The sequence below is a fragment of the Nicotiana tomentosiformis genome, chromosome 1 (assembly GCF_000390325.3).
Source record: "Nicotiana tomentosiformis chromosome 1, ASM39032v3, whole genome shotgun sequence".
In the NCBI taxonomy this organism is placed as follows: domain Eukaryota; kingdom Viridiplantae; phylum Streptophyta; class Magnoliopsida; order Solanales; family Solanaceae; genus Nicotiana; species Nicotiana tomentosiformis.
In genome coordinates this window covers 8,345,747-8,366,555 of record NC_090812.1, presented here as the reverse complement: position 1 = coordinate 8,366,555, position 20,809 = coordinate 8,345,747, and the positions used below count along the sequence as shown (strand labels likewise).

Genomic DNA, 20,809 nt, shown 5'->3' with positions numbered 1-20,809 from the left:
CATATCAAGAAGAGGACAAAGGTAACCAAAGTACGTAACCTTAAAGTGAGATTTGATCAAAATACTCTCAACACGTACTTGGGTTTCGAAGATGTCAAGCCGAAGGAATACTTAGAGAAGTATGTATGGGAGATACAGGCGGGCCTTGGTTAGCAGAGATTCTAGCAGCTCCTGGGCCACCACCACCATGGATCACAGCAGGGGTTCCTATTCACATGAGCACTCTGAGCTTTGAGGCAAAGGGGTGGCAAACCTTTGTTTGCAGCAGACTGGACCCGAGCCAGAATGAGACAAATCTCCCGATTCCTCGGGCAATTCTAGTTGCTTCCATCATGGTCGGGTACCCTATCAATATGGGTGTCATGATGTCGGCCAATATCTCAATTATTGCTCGGCAAGATGACTCATCCTACCCATATCCCCAACACTATTACAGAGTATCTCACGGATGCGAGGGTAGAGCCGAGGGATTATTATACAAAGGTGCGGCCGAAAAAGACTTTCTCATGGTACTCACTGATGGATGCGAATAACCCTAAGAGAAAAGGTCAGCCGTCTACCACCACAGGCCAGTCTGATGAGCCATCAGTGGTAGTTGCAGAGACATTTAATGTTCCATCCACTTCGGTTGAGCCTTCCTCTAGTGCTGCAGTTATGCCTCCACCATCATCTTCAGTTCCTACTGCAGTTCTTGTCACAGGTTCCACCTCGGCTTTGAAGCCGGTGCCCATGCCTACTACCCTACTTTCAGTGCTGTGAGTCTCTCAAATATTGGCGAGCCTCAACAACTGGATATAGACAGCAACTACAAAGATGTCTGACTTATCCAGTGTTGTTGCAGCATAGTATACTGTTCATGCACCTCAGTTCCCCCAGATAGTTGAGAAGACTTTGAAGAAGATCCTAGAGAACCAGAGCACCATCATGGCTACCTTGGTACTGCACGGGTCAGTGATCGAAGAACTGGGCAAAGATGTAAAGAAGATGAACAAGTCCCAGGCCTGTAAGAAGTCAGTGGACAAGCTCCGAAGACAGGTTACAAAGCTTGCTGCAGCCGGAGATATCCCTTTCGACATGTTGATTGACCCACACCCTTCAGGCCCAGATCCTGCAGCACCATCAGCACCGGTGGCACCAACTGGCTAGTCTGAGGAGCCAGACTTTCTTGTCGACACTGTCGAGGCAGTGTGTCAGATGTTCACCAACCCAGTCACTCCCAGAGTTGAGGATAATGAGATCCGTTTGGCTAAGACTGAGGGCGATGACATTGCTATGGACACAGAGATGTTGAAGGAGCTATAGGGAGTTTTCTTCACTCTTTCTCCTCTTTTACTCTTATTTTGTTAAGCATTAGGGACAATGCTTATTTTTATTCTGGGGGTGGGGGTGGGGTGGAGTTTATTTGATCTTATTTGTTACATTCTGAGACAATTGGCCTGTAATAACTTGATATTATTTTATTTCTCTCTAGTATTCTGTATATATTTTCTCTTTTTCTCTCATTATGTATATTCAGTTATTTATATTTATGAGATTCTTTACTGTTGTTCCGTTGTTAGTTCTTAGTTTGAGTAAGTAGCTTCTTTTTTTGTTTTAGTAGCCTCTTTTTATGTTTTACTAGATAATAAGCCTTTGGTTTTCTTAATGCCACGGTTCTTTCCAAAGGTAGTTTTTGTGTGAACCAGGTGACTCGTCCCAACGATGGATGGCGTGACAACCGTCTTAAGGAAATGAGTCCATTTTTGGTGTTTAGGTAATAATAGTAGTAGTAATGAATAAAAAGACCTAATTGAGTAATGCTCAAAGAGTCAAATGTGCTTCAATTGGTACCAACACACTTAACTACGTGTTTATGGTTAAAATAAGGTTTTTGAAAGAAATAGCTATAGTTAGTGACTTTGTGACTCTTGTGTTGACTGTGGCAACCGTCGAGTGGTTTAATTGAACCATAGTGATTTTAAAACTTTAATGTGGTAGTTATGGGTCCTCGACTATGTCCTCTTTAACAATCCGGTTGCATGCGGGATGAGTTGCTTTGTTGTTAGTCCGAGTACCCGTGCGAAAGGTCTAGAACTGCCCCGAATGTGGTTCAAGGTGAAATCCTAAGTTTTGCTTTCCTAGTCAACCCCGTTGATCCTCAAGCCTTTCTCATTTGACAATCATATTACAAGCCTTTACCCATTTGATCGTGACTCTCTCTTGGCACCCCATCTTTCCTTAACACTCTTGTGAAACAATTGGCTAAAAATGTAAGTTTCGGGGAGAGACGAGGAGCTTGAAAAAGACATCAAGTCACAAAAAAAGAAAAGAAATGATGAGAATAAAATGCAAGAAAAGAAAAAAGCAAAAAGGAAAATACAAAATAGTGAATAAGTAGAAGAGTTGAAGGGATTCAAAGAGAGGTAATGATCCCAAGCAGGAAGAAATCAAAGAGGGAGAAAATGAATGTAATGATCAAGAAAGAGTGATGTTAAGTCTCTCTAGTTCCCCAAGGAAAAGAAAGTGCCTCAAAGAATTGGCAAAGTGTGAGCCAAGAAATGAAAAATGGAGTGCTTAAGGAAAGGTATAACCACTTACCCAGATTGTATCCAACCCTAATCCAAAAGCCTTCATTACATCCCGAAAGAAGCCCTATTTGATTTCAAGCCGAGTAAGCTTACATTAGTGGCGATCTACATAAGGGGCAAGCCTATGGTACTTGAAACCATACTTGCGACATTCTCTTGAGAGAGATGAGTGAACCTTTCATAAATCTTTGGATTGAGTGCTAAAATTCTTAAGTGAGCCAGGCAACCAGAAAGTAGAGGAGGAAGAGTTTAGAGTCCACCATGACCTACATGATAGAGCAAGAGTCCTCGATGAGTAAAGTCAACTTTTGATGCTAAAATGTCACTTTAGAACTATATGTGCATAAATGTTTAACTTGTCGCATTGTTGATAATACATAAGTAGTATGGGTAATTGTTGGTCCCAACTGATGTGTGGATGGCTCACCTTAGTCTTGTTGAGATGACCCTTAACTTTTGGAGGTGGGGACTATTTTATTTGCTTGAGGACAAACAAAGACTTAAGTTTGAGGGAGTTGATAAGTGGAAATTTTGACTACTTATTAGCGTCTTTTAGCTTTTGTTTTAGTTTAAAAACATTGAATTGTATTCCCGAAACTAATGAAATTGTGCAAAAATTGCAGGAATGCTGGAAGTTGGGCTCCCGAGATGAAATCCGACTCAAAAAGGAGCAGTCCAAGCACAAGGCAATAAAGAGCACAGAAGCACACAATGTGCGGTCCGCAAAAGAAATTGCGGACCGCAAAATTCCATCTGCGGCCGCAAACAAAGAAAGAAAAATTAGTAGACATTTGTGCAAATTACGGACCGCACATGAATTGTGCGACCGCAAAGCTGGGCTAAGGGTTGAAGATCAGAGAGTGTGCAAAAAGACCAAGTCCAGAGCCTCAGTGAATTACAGACCGCACAAGATTTGTGCGGCCGTAGAAGATTGCTTTGCGGCTGCAATCCTAATATTGCGGACCACAGAAGAATGCCTTACGACCGCAGTGCTAAATCTACAGACCGCAGAAAAGTTGCCTTGCAGCTGCAGTTCAGAAATATACGGTCACATAACTCCAGCTCCTGCCATATGAAGAAATCTGCGGTCCGCACATGGAATTGTGCGGCCGCAGAACCTCCCGAGGGGTATTTTGTCTCAGATTTTCAGTCTTGTATAAATAGGCGAGTTTCACAAAATTAGGTCAAGTTTGAACCTCTGAAACTACTATAGCCGTTTTTCTTTGCTATTTTAGGAACTTTTACTTTGCTTTGGTGTATTTACAATAGATTTAATCATTTTTAGCTTCCATTATGAGTTTAATTAATTGTTCTTCCTTATTTTCTTCAAAACCTATTATGAGTAGCTAGGCTTTTACTAGGGTTATGACCCAACCCTAGTGTGTAAACCTTATGGGTATCTAATTTAGTGCTTGTTTATGATTGAGTATTTATTATTTAGCTTAGTTCATGATTTAGTTGTGGAATTAATGATTGCAAATATTAGTTAATGCCTATTTGACTTAGTCTCTACTTGAGAAAGAAAGACTTAGTCTAGGAAAACTTAGCTAACAAGGAAATGGGTCAATTGAGAGATTGATTAACCGAATTAAAGGGCTCAACCTAGAGATAGTAATAACCCTACTTGATCTCTTATCAATTGTTTTGAGTTATACCCATTTGGTCTTGAGAAAGCCAATTTGGGCAAAACTACTCTCTGATCGAGAGGTATTGAGTGGGTAAATTAGAGTGGATAGCTATAATACACCCCAATCAAGTAAATAAGCATTAAAGTCTTTATCCTATTAGGCAAACACCTAGGTCATGGTCACAGCTCTAGGCCTTTTATCCATTTGGAAAAACCTTTAAAACAATTATCTCTAGTTTTCTTGCTTTACCTTGAAATTATTAGAGTAACATTAGAAATAGAAAACAAATCATTGTTGTGGAAGTACAATCCAGATAGTCCAATTTCTCACATTGAAATATATACCCCTAACCCCCATCTTAGCTCCATGTGGATTCGACCCCAACTCTTAGTTGGGTTCTATTATTACAAACGACAGTTACATATCTCTATTAAGGTGTGCATTTGGACATGACCAGTAGCCAAGGATCGGGTGGAGAGGTTCTCTAGATGATATTCCCAGCAGAGTAATTTCATATTTGAAGGTCCAACAGATGATTGGGAAGGGGTGTCTGTCTTATTTGGCCTTTGTGAGGGATGTGGGTGCTGATACTCCTACTATTGATTATATTCTGGTGGTGCGAGATTTTTTGGATGTGTTTCCTGCAGACCTATCGGGCATGCCACCCGACAGGGATATTGACTTGGTGCCGGGAACTCAGCCTATTTTTATTCCTCTGTACCGTATAGCGCCAACTGAGTTGAAAAAATTAAAAGAGCAGTTGCAGGAACTTCTTGATAAGGGATTTATTAGGCCTAGCGTGTCGCCTTGAGGTGCATCGATTCTTTTTGTGAAAAATAATGATGGTACTATACGGATGTGCATCGACTATAGGCAGTTGAACAAAGTTACAATCAAGAACAAGTATCATTTACCACGTATTGATAATCTATTTGATTAGCTTCAGAGAGGGAGGGTGTTCTCTAAGATTGATTTGAGGTCTGAGTATCACCAGTTAAAGATTCGGGACTCGAATATTCTAAAGACAGCATTCAGGACCCGTTATGGTCATTATGAGTTCCTTGTGATATCTTTTGGGCAGACCAACTCCCCAGCAATATTCATGCATCTAATAAACAGTGTATTTCAGCCTTATCTTGACTCGTTTGTCATAGTGTTCATTGATGATGTCCTGGTGTACTCACGTAGCCAGGAGGAGCATGCCCAACATTTGAGGATTATGCTACAGCGGCTGAGGGAGGAGAAGTTTTATGCCAAGATCTCCAAGTGTGAGTTTTGGCGTAGTTCAGTGGCGTTCTTGGGGAACGTGGTGTCCAGTGAGGAGATTAAGATGGATCCGAAGAAGATAGAAGTGGTTCAGAGTTGGCCCAGATCGTCCTCAACTATGGAGATTCGGAGCTTCCTCGGCTTGACTTGTTATTATAGTCTCTTTGTGGAGGGTTTCTCGTCTATTGCATCGCCTTTGACCAAATTGACCCAGAATGGTGCTCTTTTCAGGTAGTCGGATGAGTGTAAGGAGAGCTTTTAGAAGCTCAAGACTGCCTTGACCGTAGCTCCAGTTCTAGTTCTACCTTTAGCTTTTGGTTCTTATACAGTGTATTGTGATGCTTCTCAGATTGGTATAGGGTATGTATTGATGCAGGGAGGTAGAGTGATTGCTTATGCTTCACGTCAGTTGAAGCCCCATGAGAAGAACTACCATGTTCATGATTTGGAGTTGGCTGCCATCGTTCATGCATTGAAGATTTGGAGGTACTATCTCTATGGTGTGTTTTGTGAGATATTTACAGATCATCGGAGTCTCTAGCACTTGTTCAAACAAAAAGATCTAAATTTAAGGCAGCAGATATGGTTGGAGCTGCTAAAGGACTATGATATTACTATTTTGTATCACTCCAGGAAGGCCAATGTGGTGGTCGATGCCTTGAGTAGAAAGGCAGTGAGTATGGGTAGCCTTGCATTCATTCATGTTGGTGAGAGAGCGCTTGCAATTGATGTTCAGGCCTTGGCCAACCAATTTGTGAGATTAGATGTTTCGGAGCCCAGTCGGGCTCTAGCTTGTGTGGTTTCTCGGTCTTCCTTATATGATCACATCATAGAGCGCCAGTATGACGATCCTTATTTGCTTGTCCTTAAAGATGCGGTTCAGCACGACAATGCCAGAGATGTTACTATTAGGGATAATTGTGTGTTGAGGATGCAAGGTCGGATTTGTGTGCCTAATATAGAAGGGCTATGTGAGTTGATTCTTGAAGAGGCCCACAGTTTGCGGTATTCTATTCATCCGGGTGCCACGAAGATGTACCAGGATTTGCGGCAATATTATTGGTAGAGGAGAATGAAGAAGGACATAGTGGGGTTTGTAGCTCGGTGCCTAAACTGTCAGCAGGTGAAGTATGAGCATTAGATACCGGGTGGATTACTTCAGAGGATTGAGATTCCGGAGTGAAAATGGGAGCGTATCACCATAGATTTTGTAGTTGGACTCCCACGAACTTTGAGGAAGTTCGATGCTATTTGGGTAATTGTGGATCGGCTGACCAAGTCAGCGCACTTCATTCCAGTTGGAACTACGTATTCTTCATAGCGGTTTACTGAGATTTACATCTGCGAGATTGTTCGACTTTAGGATGTGCCAGTGTCCATCATTTCAGATCGGGGCACGCAATTTACATCGCAGTTTTAAAGAGCCGTGCATTGAGAGTTGGGCACCGAGGTTGAGTTAAGTACAACATTTCACCCTCAGACGGATGGACAGTCCGAGCGCACTATTCAAATATTGGAGGATATGTTATGCACTTATGTCATAGATTTCGAGGGTTCTTGAGATCAGTTTGTGCCGCTCGTGGAGTTTGCCTACAACAACAACTATCAGTCGACTATTCAGATGGCTCCGTATAAGGCTTTGTATGGGAGACGGTGTCGATCTCCGGTGGGTTGGTTTGAGCTAGGGGAGGCTAGGCTACTGGGTACTGACTTGGTTCAGGATGCTTTAGAGAAGGTTAAATTAATTCAGGATCGGCTTCGCACGTCACAGTCTAGACATGAGGAAGGTTCGGGATGTTGCTTACATGGTTGGGGAGAAGGTACTGCTCAAGGTTTCACTCGTGAAGGGTGTAATGAGGTTTGAAAAGAAGGGCAAGTTGAGCCCTCGGTATATTGGGCCGTTTAAGGTGCTTCAGAGAATTGGAGAGGTGGCTTACAAGTTTGCCTTGCCACCTAGTTTGTCGAGTGTGCATCCAGTATTTCATGTTTCTATGCTCCGAAAGTATGTCGACGATCCGTCTCATGTTTTAGATTTCAGCACGGTTCAATTGGATGGCAATTTAACTTATGATGTGTAGCCGGTGGCCATTTTGGGTCGGCAGGTTCGAAAGTTGAGGTCTAAGGATATAGATTCAATAAAAGTGCAGTGGAGAGGTCAGCCAGTTGAGGAGGCTACTTAGGAGACCGAGCGGGATATGCGGAGCAGATTTTCATACCTATTTGAGACTCCAGGTACGTTTCTAGACCCGTTCGAGGACGAACTTTTGTTTAAAAAGGGAGGATGTAAGGACCTGACCGGTCATTTTGAGAGTTGTAGCTCTGTTCCCCCATTTACTGGTCATTTTGTGCTTTATAGCTTCTATGTGACTTTCCGTGGTAGTTGGTTCAGGTTCGAAGAGGGTTACAGAATGAATCAAGACACTTAGTCTCAAGGTTGGAAGCTTAAATTGAAAAGGTTGACCAGATATTGACTTATATGTAAACAACTCCGAAAATAGAGTTTTGATGGTTCTGTTAGCTCCGTTGGGTGATTTTGGACTTAGGAGCGTGTTTGAATTGTGACTTGGAAGTCCGTAGTTGAATTAGGCTTGAAATGATGAAAGTTGGAAATTTTTAAGTTTGACCGAGAGTAGACTTTGTGGTTACCCGGCTCGGATTAGAGTTCTGAGAGTTGAAGTAGGTCTGTGGTGTTATTTTTGACTTGTGTACAAAATTTGGGGTCAATCGGACGTGATTTGATAGGTTTCGGCATCGAATGTAGAAGTTAGAAGTTTAAAAGTTCATTAGGCTTGAATCGATGTGCGATTCGTGATTTTAACGTTGTTTAATGTGATTTGCAGGCTCGACTAAGTTCGTATCGTATTTTAGGACTTTCTTGTATGTTTGGTTAAGGTCTCGGAGGCCTCGGGGATGATTCGGATCGAAATCAAATTGGATTTTGGAGGAGCTGGTGTTGAGTCTGGTGCAACCGCACCTGCGAAGGATATGCCACAAGTGCGGAGACGCAGAAGCGGTCATGGGGTCGCAGATGCGGTTCTATGTGAGTGGAGGTAGTTGCGCAGGTGCGAGAAAAAATACCGCACCTGCGATCAAGCAGATGCGGGCGCCTTGTCGCAGAAGCGAAAAAAGACTTGGGGAGGTTGGTCCGCAGAAGCAGATGGACTTGCGCAGAAGCGCACCCGCAGGAGCGGGATTTGGGACCGCAGAAGTGGGATTTGGGACCGTAGAAGCGGGATGTCTGGACCTTAAGTGACCTCCGCAGATGTGGATTTGTAATCGCAAAAGCGGTGCCGCAGATGCAGCTAAATGGACTGCAAAAGCGGAACCACTGGCAGTGCATATCAAAACGAGGGTTCCGTGATTTTCATCATTTTGAACATTTCAAGCTCGGGATGAGGCGAGTTTTGAGAGGATTTTCGAGAGGTTTCTTGAGATAAGTCATTTGTGGTTAAATTTACTCAATAATTATGTTTCTTCATTGATTTTTCCACCTAGATTGTGTAGTTTTGAGGTGTAATTTTGTAGTTTGAGGCTAGGGATTTGGAGAGTTTAAATTGGGGATTTGGGGGTCAATTTGGTGTTGGATTTTGGTAAATTTGGTATGGTTGGACTCGTGGTTGAATGAGCTTCCGAATTTTGTGACTTTTGTCGGATTTCGAGACGTGGGCCTGGGGGCCGGCTTTAGAGTAACTTTTTGACTTTTGATTAAGAACTTATATAATTAATTTGATTTAATGAAAATACTAAATGAGAGGTAAGTTTTTGCCATAATGTTAGTGCCTCTTTATGAAGTATATTCTTACAAGGAGATTAGTTCGAATTTTTTTTAGTACAGTCCATTTGAGGAGGTTAACTTTTTTGTTCCCTCTCCTGCATGTTTTCGTTTTTTAGACGTTAGTGTTTATCTATTGGTACGGGTTAGTACAATCCACGGCCTGATTTTATTTTTTACTTTTTATTTTTTTTTGAAATATGTCCATTTGCGAAGCTCATACAAAAACCAGAATAGTACTGATAAAATTGTACACATCAAAGTGTTTCTCTCAAATGTATATATCCATCCCTTTTAATAGTATAAAAGTATTCACATTCTTTATTATAGAAATGAAACGTAAAATCTTGAATATTATAGACCAAAAAGAAGATAGAAATGATCACTGTATCAACTGCGATTTGAAAATGATACCAGTATCAATAACACCTAATTGAAATCATTAGGTTAATGCCCATAAAAGTAATTTATATTTAAAACTATATAATTATCTTGATAAATAAGGCATGTTTTTAATGGAGATCGGAAATTAGTGAAACTTTAACTTCACAAGAGTGTGTTGTTCTAGTGGTGAGCACCCTCCACTTCCAACCAAGAGGTTGTGAGTTCGAGTCACCCCAAGAGCAAGGTGGGGAGTCCTTGGAGGGAGGGAGTCGATAGTCTATCGGAAACAGTTTCTCTGCCGCGAGTTTTTTGTTGAACAACGAGTTCTATGGTTGATCATGTGGTTAAAAAAGGCAAGTAAATTATTATAACCATTGCTTAACAAACTAAATAACAGAGGAAAAAAGAGTATTCATTTTACCATAGTTAAGTACTCCATAAACTGAGGTGAAAAAAGCATGAATTAACCATGGCTGAATGATAAAAGTGTATGTAAAAGCAACGTGTCGTGTTATCATTGGTTCAGTATAAACAGTAACTTTTGCAATAGCAGAGAGGGAAGCTTCATTGCATGCTCCTTTTACCCCTTAAAAGAAATAGGACAGTATTACATTACAGCACTAAAACTGGAATTTGTGACTGCATATAATCTCTTTCCATTCATTACAAAGTTTCTTTAGGGACTTGGAGACGTTTCTTGAGTTCCCAAAAAATTTCAGAGGCAACCTTCACTCACACTGTAAAGCCACTTTTCCTTGACTGGAACATGTTTTCGTTTTCATCTTCCTTTTCTTTGGTGCTATTTTGTACGATTTCTTTCTTAGCTTCATGATTTTGGTGTGTGTGTGTGCGCGTAGAGAGAGAGAGAGAGTTCAAAGAGAGAAACGTGAAATGCAAATTTTTCTTAAAACCCTGCAAAGAGCTGTGGTTTTTCACATTGTCTCTTCGAACTTTTGATTCTCTTCTACATGTTTATTTGTATTTCGGAAAACCAAAAAGGTAGTGCAAAAATCAAAGTTGGAAGAGACAATGCTTTACAAATTGCAGAGTCTGAAATTATTTGTTTACGAGGGTAAATATCTTTAGAAAGGGGGCTTAGTTTACATCTTATTCTCTGTCCATGTTTGGTTGCACCAGCATTTTAATGTATCGAGTGGCTGAATGTTGAAACTATTATAACCAAAAAAAAAAAAAGGAATGTTGAAACTAATATCAGTAACTTGCTCTCACTGAAATGATCCTTTATTTTCTTTATTTCCTATTCAGTAGTGGTGTATTCTTGTCCTGTTCAACTTTTGCTTCGTAATTCGTGTACTCTTCCATTTTGATAAATTAAGATGATAATTTATTTTTTGTTGTTGATAATTTAATGTTGTATGTGCATTTTGGCGTTTAATTTCCTGACTTTACTAGCAAATCGTGATTCGTCGCAATAGCAGACCTGAGTAGTATTTCTGCTATTCTTTAGTTTGATTTGTTGTCATATGAACCAGAAGGAAGATTTCTGGAGGTATTCTGATTTAGATAGAAAAGGGTTCGGAAAAACACTTTGGGATAAGTTAAAACTTGATCTGTACTGAAGATGAAAAAGGTATTTCGAGCTAGACATCTGCGGCAAGTTTGTTTGCTTGTTACCGGTATGACCAGCCTTTTGCTGATCATCTGATGATGCTTTGTATGTGGTGGCTTAAACTTGTTGAGACTGTGTCTCTTTGTCTTGAATCTCTTGATTGGTATTTTGCTGCCAGTTTTTCTACTGTAAAGTTTGAGTATCAAAACGGTTTTTCCTTCATAAACTTGAAATTTTGTGATGCCTTGTTGAGAATGTTGTAGTACTCTCCTTGGCTATTTTTGTTATAACTACTGTTTTGATCTAATGTTAAGAACCTTTTGATGAACTTTTTTGTCTGTGTATGGTGTTGTGGGTCTTGACAACCTCTACTTGCCATGTTAGGAAGATCAAAGAACTGCAATTCTGCAAACATGTGGTACCGCATCGCAAGGGCATCTGAATTCCTGGTGATTACCGGGATTGGTATTAATGAACTGAAGATCACAAAAAAGGCACTAGTATGGCCATTGCAGAAATGTCGGGTTATTGATGTCACTCCTGTGAACTATACTTTTGAAGTCAATGCTATGAGTGCTGAGAAGCTGCCCTTCCTTCTCCCTGCTGTTTTCACTATAGGTCCGTGTGTAAATGACCCTGAGGGACTTGTTAAATATGCTAAACTTCTTTCCCACCATCAACGTGATTCACATGACGTGAAGGACCTTGTTCAAGGTGTCATCGAGGGAGAGACTCGTGTTTTGGCTGCTTCCATGACCATGGAGGAAATCTTTAAAGGCACAAAAGATTTTAAGAAGGAGGTGTTTGACAAAGTTCAGCTTGAGCTCAATCAGTTTGGCTTGCTGATTTATAATGCTAACATTAAGCAACTGGTTGATGTTGAAGGCCACGAATACTTCTCTTACTTGGGGCAGAAAACCCAAATGGAAGCTGCAAACCAAGCAAAAATTGATGTTGCTGAGGCCAAAATGAAGGGTGAGATAGGAGCTAAGGAGCGAGAAGGTCTCACACGTCAAAATGCTGCCAAGATTGATGCTGAGACAAAGGTCATATCCACGCAAAGGGATGGTATCGGAAAGAAAGAGGAGGTTAAAGTCAAGACTGATGTTAAGATCTATGAAAGTCAGAGAGAAGCTGAGGTGGCTGAGGCAAATTCTGTCCTGGCAACCAAGAAGGCTCGGTGGTCTCAGCAGGCAAAAATGGCTGAGATCAAAGCCCAGAAAGCTGTGGCACTTCGGGAAGCTGAATTACAGCAAGAAGTTGAGAGGAAGAATGCATTGACTAAGACAGAGAGCCTCAAAGCACAACACCTCAGTAAGGCTACTGTTGACTATGAGATTAAGGCAAGTTGCTCTTTCCTAATAAATTTCTGCGAGTTCATTTTCTGCCTCTTTTTAGAGCCTGTGAAACAAACTTCTGGAGTTGACTTTTTCTTTGCTGGTCTATCAAGAGTAGGTTAGATTGCTTGTGATCATCAATATTTCCTGTGATTTTATCAAGGTAGAATTCCGGAAATCAGTATAATGTGATGACGTCAAGTTTAACTTATATGTGACTTTGCTAGTATCTCCAATTACATTCTTTCATTGGGGACTTTATCCAATAGGTATATTTTGTCTGGAGTATAAAGAAGTGGCTCTTTTCCTTGTCTATTTTCAGTTGTAAATCTAAGACTTTATGCAGTCATATGAATTCATCCTTTATATTCATCATGCTAGTGCTCATCCAAAGTTTGCCATGTAAACACTTATTCAGGTACAAGAGGCCAACTCGGTGCTGTACAAGAAGCAGAAGGAAGCAGAAGCAGAGCTTTATGAAAATAGAGAAGCTGCAGAGGCTAAGAAACTAGCAGCAGATGCTCAGACGTATGCCGTTCAATTAGCTGCTGATGCTGCACTCTACGCCAAGAAGAAAGAGGCTGAAGGACTGGTCGCTACTGCAGAAGCACAGGGAGTCTATGTCCGCAATCTGCTGTCAGCTTTGGGAGGAAACTACAACGCGTTGCGAGACTACCTGATGATTGAGGGAGGAATGTTTATAGACATTGCCAAAATCAATGCTGAAGGGATCAAGGGACTTCAACCAAAGATCAGCATTTGGAGCAATGGTGCCAGTAGTGGGCAGATGGTAGATGGAACTAGTAGTGGACAAGCTGGATTGAAAGAGTTGGCTTCTGTTTACAAGGCATTGCCTCCTTTACTTGAGACTGTGCATGAGCAAACTGGAATGTTGCCACCAGCATGGATGGGAAGCCTCTCTGTTTCTGCTGCTGATCCAGCCACATCCAACCAATCTGCATAGGAAATCTTATGACTTCACATCCAACCAATCTGCATAGGAATTCTTATGACTTTTAGAACCATCTAGTAGGGACTCCAACTACCAATAAGCTGACATGAGTAAACTTTGCACTGAACTATTTCAGAAATAGTTTTAGTAGTATATTAGGCTTTTGATCTCTGCACAAGTGATGCTTGCAATGCTTTATTACAGACAGATTTAATATCTTGTTGATATTATAGAAGACTGATTGTTGAAATTCATGGGTGTGACGGAGATGAGTCAGGCTCCTACTTCTTCATTGTTAGGTATGCTCACAGGCATGCAATGATCATAGCATGTGAAATTCCTCTAACAAGCACCTTAACGGAAGGAATATCTCTTATAATTTTAATGAAGCTATCATTATTGTAGGTGTAGTTGTTTGATTATCATTTGACTCTTTTACTAAACTAGTTTTTTAAACAACAAACGGGCATTTATTTAGACTAAATTACAAGATGAAAAAATCTTACATTTACGATTTTTGATATTTAAAAGTATTTTACGCAAAATGAGCTCGTATCCACTTAAACTTGAACCGGTTTGCCATATGAATTTAGGAGTGTCCCATTTTAACACCTTAACTCAATAAAATGAATACTAATAAACTGTCACGATCCAAATTTACCTCCGTAGGATGTCGTGACGGCACCTAGTCTCTAAAACTAGGTAAGCCTAACAATTTGCGGAATAACTGAATATAAACTGAACTCATGCCTTAACATATGAATTATATATATATAATGCGATTCAAATAATTATAACTCCCCAAACCCGGTAGAAATAAGTCTCAAGCTCTAAAGAGAAAATGTTAAGTGTCTTTATACATCAGAGTCTAGTAAAATAGAGAAAAGCAATATCATGGAGATAGAGGGGGACTCCGAGATCTGCGGACGCTGGCATATATACCTTGAAGTCTCCACGTACGGTCTAGCTCACTGGTATCTGGCATGGTAGGAAGAACCTGGATCTGCACAAAAAATGTACAGAAGTGTAGTATGACTACACCACAACGGTACCCAGTAAGTGTCAAGCCTAACCTCGGTAGAGTAGTGACGAGGTCAGGTTAGGGTCCTACTGGAATAGAAAGGAAACAAGGCAGAAGATATAATAATATAATGAAATGACTGAGAATTTAACAATGAGAAATTTCAGAAATATAACAACACGGTAAATAGAGGAAAATAGCAGGGGTACTCCCGAGGTACCGCCTCGTAGTCCCAAATGTAAATATATAACACGGGGAGCTCCCGAGGTACCGCCTCGTAGTCCCAAATGTAAATACACAACACGGGGACCTCCTGAGGTACCGCATCGTAGTCCCAAAAGTAAATATACAACAGGGGGAGCTCCCGAGGTACCGCCTCGTAGTCCCAAAAGTAAATACACAACTCATAACCTTTGGAATAACGAATTTACAACAAGGAATCCTACAATTAAAGACTGAATGCAAAATCAAAGAAACTGGTAATTAAACTAAGCATGTTGCACAAATTGCAAGTGAAAGTCAAGACACGTAGGCATGCGACACTAGGCTAAACATGATGACTACACAGGCTAGAGTACTTAGTTAAGGAATTAAAAGAAAACTACTCAGTAAGTACCGGATTTTTCAACATATAACCCGAGTACGCACTCGTCACCTCGCGTACGCGGCCTTCACGTATTTCAAATACCATAACAGTACCCAAACCTAAGAAAGTTTCCCTCATACAAGGTTAGACAAGTCACTTACCTCAGACCAAGCTCAATCAGTCGATAAGAATGCATTTCCCTCGACTTTTCGACTCCGAAGTCCCAAATCTAGCCAAAAGCAATTACATACTATAAATACAACTATAAGAAACTAATTTACATAATGAAACTACAATTTAACCAAGAATTGAAAAATCGCCCCAAAAAGTCGACCCGGACCCATATCTCAAAAATCGGATAAAATTCACAAAATATGAACACCCATTCGATATCGAGTTCACCCATACCAAAATTACTCAAATCCAACCTCAAATCGCTTTTAAATTCCCAAAATTTTAGGCTAAGAACTCCCACCATTTTCCCCCAAATTTCTCACCCCAAATCCTTAATTGAATGAAGGAATAATTGATAGGTTAGTGGATATTAATCAAATAATAAGTGTAGAATCCTTACCCAAATGTTTCCTCTGAAAATATCTCAAAATTTCGCCTCAATCCGAGCTTTATCTCTAAAAATATGAAGAAAATGACAAACCCTTGATTTTTAAACCATTCTGCCCAGAACTTCCGCTTTTGCGGTTCAATTAGCCGCTTTTGCGATTGACCAACCGCATCTGCAGAAGGTCACTGACGCTGGACAACCGTTTTTGCGATCCAAATCCCACTTCTGCGCAAACTCGTCCGCTTCTGCAGACCAGCATACCAAGCTCTCGTCCGTTTCTATGATCATCCTTCTGCAGAAGCGACTCTGCTTCTGCGGCCCTCACATCGCGAGCACTGGCCACTTTCTTTAGCCTCGCATCTGCACTCAGTCGCTCACTTCTGCGAGCTCGCACCTGCGGTCAAACTTGCGCAGGTGCGATTGCACCAGAACTGGTGCACTTCACCCATTCTCACAAGTCCAAATTTGTTTCGCATTTAATCTGAATCACACCCGGAGCCTCCGAGATCCCGTTCGAATATACAAACAAGTCATAAAACATCATATGAACTTAGTCTAGCCTTTAAATTACATCAAACAACGCTAAAAACATGAATTACACATCGATTCAAGCCTAATGAACTTTAAAACTTCAAACTTCTACATTCGATGCCAAAACCTATCAAATCAAGTCCGATTTACCTCAAATTTTGCACACAAGTCATAATTGATATTACGGACCTACTTCAACTTCCGGAATCAGAATCCGACCCCGATATCAAAAAGTCCACTCTCGGTCAAACTTTCCAAAAATTATCAAATTTCCAACTTTCACCAATTAACGTCGAAATGACCTACGGACCTCCAAATCAACATCCGGACACACCCCAAAGATAAAATCACCCTACGAAGTTTTTGGAATCATCAAAACTCCATTCTGGAGTCGTCTTCACATAATTCAACCTACGGTCATTTTCCACGACTTAAAGCTTCTGAAATTAGAATTTCCCATCCGAATCAACTTTGAACTTCTCGAAATTCGATTCCGACTACGCATATAAGTCATAAAATATGAAGTGAAGCTACCCAAGGCCTCAAACCGCTAAACAATGCGATAGGGCTTAAAACGACCGATCAGATCGTTACATAAACACCTCTGATCAATGATCAAGCTAATGTGGCAACGACATAGCTAATGTGGCAAAAGTCCGTGCCTAACACCGTAAATAAGCATGTGTATGTGATGGTTTTGACTTAAAAATAATAAATAAAGAAAAAATAATAATAAGTTATTAATGAAAAAGGAAAAAGTTAAAAAGAAAAAACCATCCCCAATTCTCCTCCACTCCACTTTTTCTTCTTCCTAACACCCCCTCCCCCGACACCCCACCCCACCCCTTTTCTATCACAGTATTCCCAACCCAAATTCGTCACCCCCCTCTGATGCGTACAGAGGAATGGTACTTTTTACTGCGGAAGTGTACTTAGCCATTAGAATTAGTTATAAAGAGGGAGAAGTCTAGTTTTGTCATTAACACTTAAGTCCTAATGTTTTTATTTTATAAGTTTTTAGCATTACAATTAAGTCCTTGGACATTTAGCTGTCGAGCAGATTCCATCCTCTGCAAATACAGTTATTGGCAGGACAGCTGGGCAAAGGAACCTGTACTATTCCTTGTACTATTCCTTGCTCAACACTCTTATCCTTTTACACATATATCTATTGTAATAGTTGATAGGGTTTATTAGGAATGAAAACCTTCTAGTTTAATTTAGCTTAGTTTAGCTAGTTTCCTTCTTCTCTTCCAAATATTGCACTGTTCCATTGCAGTTGCATCATTTAGTATCACAACATTGCTCTTGGACTGTGAGTAATGGCTACCGATATAAAAAACTTGGTTGATGTTGTTGAAAGAATGTCAATGGAAATAACAAACATCACGATGCGACAAAACTAGATGGAAGAGAATCGAGATAAGGCCCTTAACGAGCTGAGAGAAGCAGTACAAACTTTACAAAGGCAGCATGATAAGGGCAAGAGCTTATCTGAGCAAGATCTCGGTGTTGAGATTTATTCACCAACAGTTGGACCCTTTGGAGGAAATGGAGCGCAGGGGATTGGAAGTTCTTCTAATCCACCTTCTACTCAACTATTGAACCATCCTGGGGTTACTGGACCTGGAATGGTACAATCTCCATCAGTAGGTGTTGGGGCCAATCTTGGAGGCACACCAGCTCAACAAAATCAGCCTATGCCAGCACTAGGAGGATATAATGGAGCTGTTGTCATAGGAGGTTCTCATGGTGTTACTCATGAAAGCACTCTATCCAGATTAGGAAAATTAGAATTTCCTAATTTTGATGGTAAGGATCTCAGATCTTGGCTTTATAAGATCGAGCAATTTTTCTCTCTAAGAGAAATCCCTCTTGTTTAGAAAATTAAGGTTGTTTCCATTCATTTAGAGGGAGTTGCTATAGAATGACACCAAGCTTATATGAAAAGTAGAATGCACTTACCTTATCCTAGCTGGGATGAGTATTTGTATGCCTTAATCGATAGATTTGGTGCTGAGTATGATGATCCTATGGCTGAGCTCAAGCTGCTATTTCAAACTGGAGCTGTGAAAGACTACCAAGACCAGTTTGATAGGTCCATGAATAGATTATCCTTGCCAATGGAGTATGCCATCAGCTGCTTCATAGCTGGTCTTAGACCTGAATATAGAGACAATGTCAAAGCCCACAGACCAAACTCCTTACCTCAAGCTTACTATCAAGCCAGGTTACAATAGTCATCTTACCAAGCTCAACACAGAACCATTTTCTTCCCCCCACCCCTTTTGTAGCCTCAAAAAACACCTCCATTGTCCCATACTCAGGTTCCAAAGAACCTTATAAACCCCCAGACCCCAACTCCTAGTGGAACAAGGGTAGAGGAAAAAAGTTGATACCAGCTGAGCTTAATGAGAAAAGACTAAAAGATCTTTGTTACTTTTGTGATAAAAGTTCTTTCCGGGACATAAATGTAAGACCAACAAACAACTATTTTTGTTGGAACTAGAAGAAGGAACGGAACTTGAAAATGATAATCAACAGCTGTATGTAATGAAGGTTGAAGAGGTTCAAGAAGAGGAAATCTGTGAAACCAGTAAGGAAGCTGAAGCAAGAGGAGAAGTAGATCTTGTAATCATCTCATTGAATGCACTCAATGGGGTAACTGGTTTCCACACATTGAGAGTCACAGGCTATACTGAGAAGGGCCCTGTCAGTGTATTGATTGACACAGGAAGTACTCACAACTTCTTTGACAGTGAAGTAGCTAAGAGGTTTGGTTGCCAAGTCCAAAAGGTCAATCCTCAACCTGTTAGTGTTGCAGATGGTGGCACTGTGTATGCTACTTAGCTGTGTAAATGATTGAAATGGTTGCTTCAAGGAACCACATTCCAAACTGATTTCTTGTTGCTGACCTTGGGAACATGTGACATGGTACTAGGAGTGCAATGGCTTCAAACTCTTGGAGATATCAAGATGAATTTCACTCAACTCACTATGGAATTCCAGCTTCATAGAAAGAAGCATTTGCTTCAAGGTGATGCTGCTAGAATCAAGACAGTGGGTGCTAGAACCTTAGGAAAGATGGCTGAAGGTGAAACTCAGTTATTCACGGTGAGGGTCCTACCTACAGAGGATTCTAAAGATGCAAAAATCCCTCAATCTGCAGGGATAGAACCAGGAATCAGGAATCTCATAGAGGAGTACCAGGTTCTGTTTTCAGAACCTTCTGGGCTTCCACCTTCTAGAGGACTATTCGACCATAGAATGCCTTTAGAAGCTGGTAGCAACCCAATTAATATCAGGCCTTACAGGTACTCTTCAGCTCACAAGGATGTGATTGAGAAGCTAGTCCAAGAAATGCTGGATCAAGGCATTATTCAACCTCGTTCCAGCCCATATGCATCCGTGTGGTTCTAGTTAGTAAGAAGGACGGATCATGGAGACTCTGTGTAGATTACAGAGCTTTAAACAAAGCTACCATCAAATACAAGTTTCCAATTCCAATCATTGAAGAGTTGTTGGATGAACTTGGTGGCTCCAAGGTGTTTACAAAGATTGACCTCAGATCAGGATACCATCAGATAAGAATGGATCCTGCTGATATAGCCAAGACAGCATTTAGAACTCACCCAGGCCACTATGAGTACTTGGTGATGCCATTTGGGCTCACTAATGCCCATTATTGCTTCCAAGGCCTTATGAACCACATCTTCAAAGAGTACTTGAGAGAGTTCATCTTAGTATTCTTTGATGACATTCTAGTATTCAGCAAAAGCATGGAGGAGCACCTGGTACACCTTAAGCTAACCTTTGAGTTATTGGTGAAACATAAGCTCTTTGCAAGAGAAACCAAGTGTTCATTTGGAAGCAACATGATTGAATAACTTGGCCACTTTATCTCTGTTGATGGTATTACTACTGATCCCAGAAAAATTATTATTGTTCAAGACTAGCCTGTTCCAACCACTATTAAGCAGCTAAGAGGGTTCTTGGGGCTGGCTAGATATTACAAAAGGTTTATACAAAGGTATGGGGTGATTAGCAAACCCCTTACTGACCTGTTGAAGAAGGACAATTTTCATTGGAGTGATAAGGCTACCACAACCTTTAAAGCTCTAAAGACAGCCTTGGTTACTGCTCCTATATTGGCTTTGCCTGATAGCTCTCAACAATTCATAGTGGAGACTGATGCATGTGACATTGGAATAGGAGCAGTCTTGATGCAGAAAGGACATCATATAGCCTACATCAATAAAGGGCTCTCCCCTAGGCATCAGACCTTATCAGTATATGATAAGGAACTCTTGGCATTGGTGTTGGCTATCACTAAATGGTCACAGTATCTGAGAGGAAGGCACTTCATAGTAAGGATTGATCAAAAGGCACTTAAGTTTCTTTTGGAGCAAAAGCTACACACAGGTACTCAAATGAAGTGGATAACCAAGGTCATGCAATTTGACTTTACTAAATACAAGAAAGGAAGGGAGAACAAGGCTGCACACTCACTGTCTAGACTGCCTGAAGACAAGCTAGCTGCATTACATATCAACAATGCTGGAGCAATCTTGTTCCAAAGAATCATTGGAAGCTGGCAGAATGATTCTGAGTTGCAGGAATTGATAAAAAAGAT

At 40.7% G+C, this 20,809-nt stretch overlaps 1 protein-coding gene across 3 annotated transcripts; it reads left to right on the top strand.

Annotated features, from left to right (window-relative positions):
• Positions 1-10,254: 10,254 nt before the first annotated feature.
• Positions 10,255-13,830, top strand: LOC104098175 (flotillin-like protein 6). 3 transcript variants are annotated; one of them, XM_009604844.4, is made up of 3 exons: positions 10,255-10,356; positions 11,572-12,530; positions 12,943-13,828. In XM_009604844.4, the coding sequence occupies exons 2-3, from the start codon at positions 11,601-11,603 to the stop codon at positions 13,486-13,488; spliced, it is 1,476 nt and encodes a 491-aa protein (XP_009603139.1). In that variant the 5' UTR covers positions 10,255-10,356; positions 11,572-11,600; the 3' UTR covers positions 13,489-13,828. The 3 variants fall into 3 exon arrangements, with proteins under 3 accessions (XP_009603139.1, XP_009603140.1, XP_009603137.1); XM_009604845.4 differs by having other exon boundaries at positions 10,257-10,356; positions 11,576-12,530; positions 12,943-13,829; XM_009604842.4 differs by lacking the exon at positions 10,255-10,356 and adding an exon at positions 10,366-10,689 and having other exon boundaries at positions 12,943-13,830.
• The last annotated feature ends 6,979 nt before the right edge of the window (positions 13,831-20,809 follow it).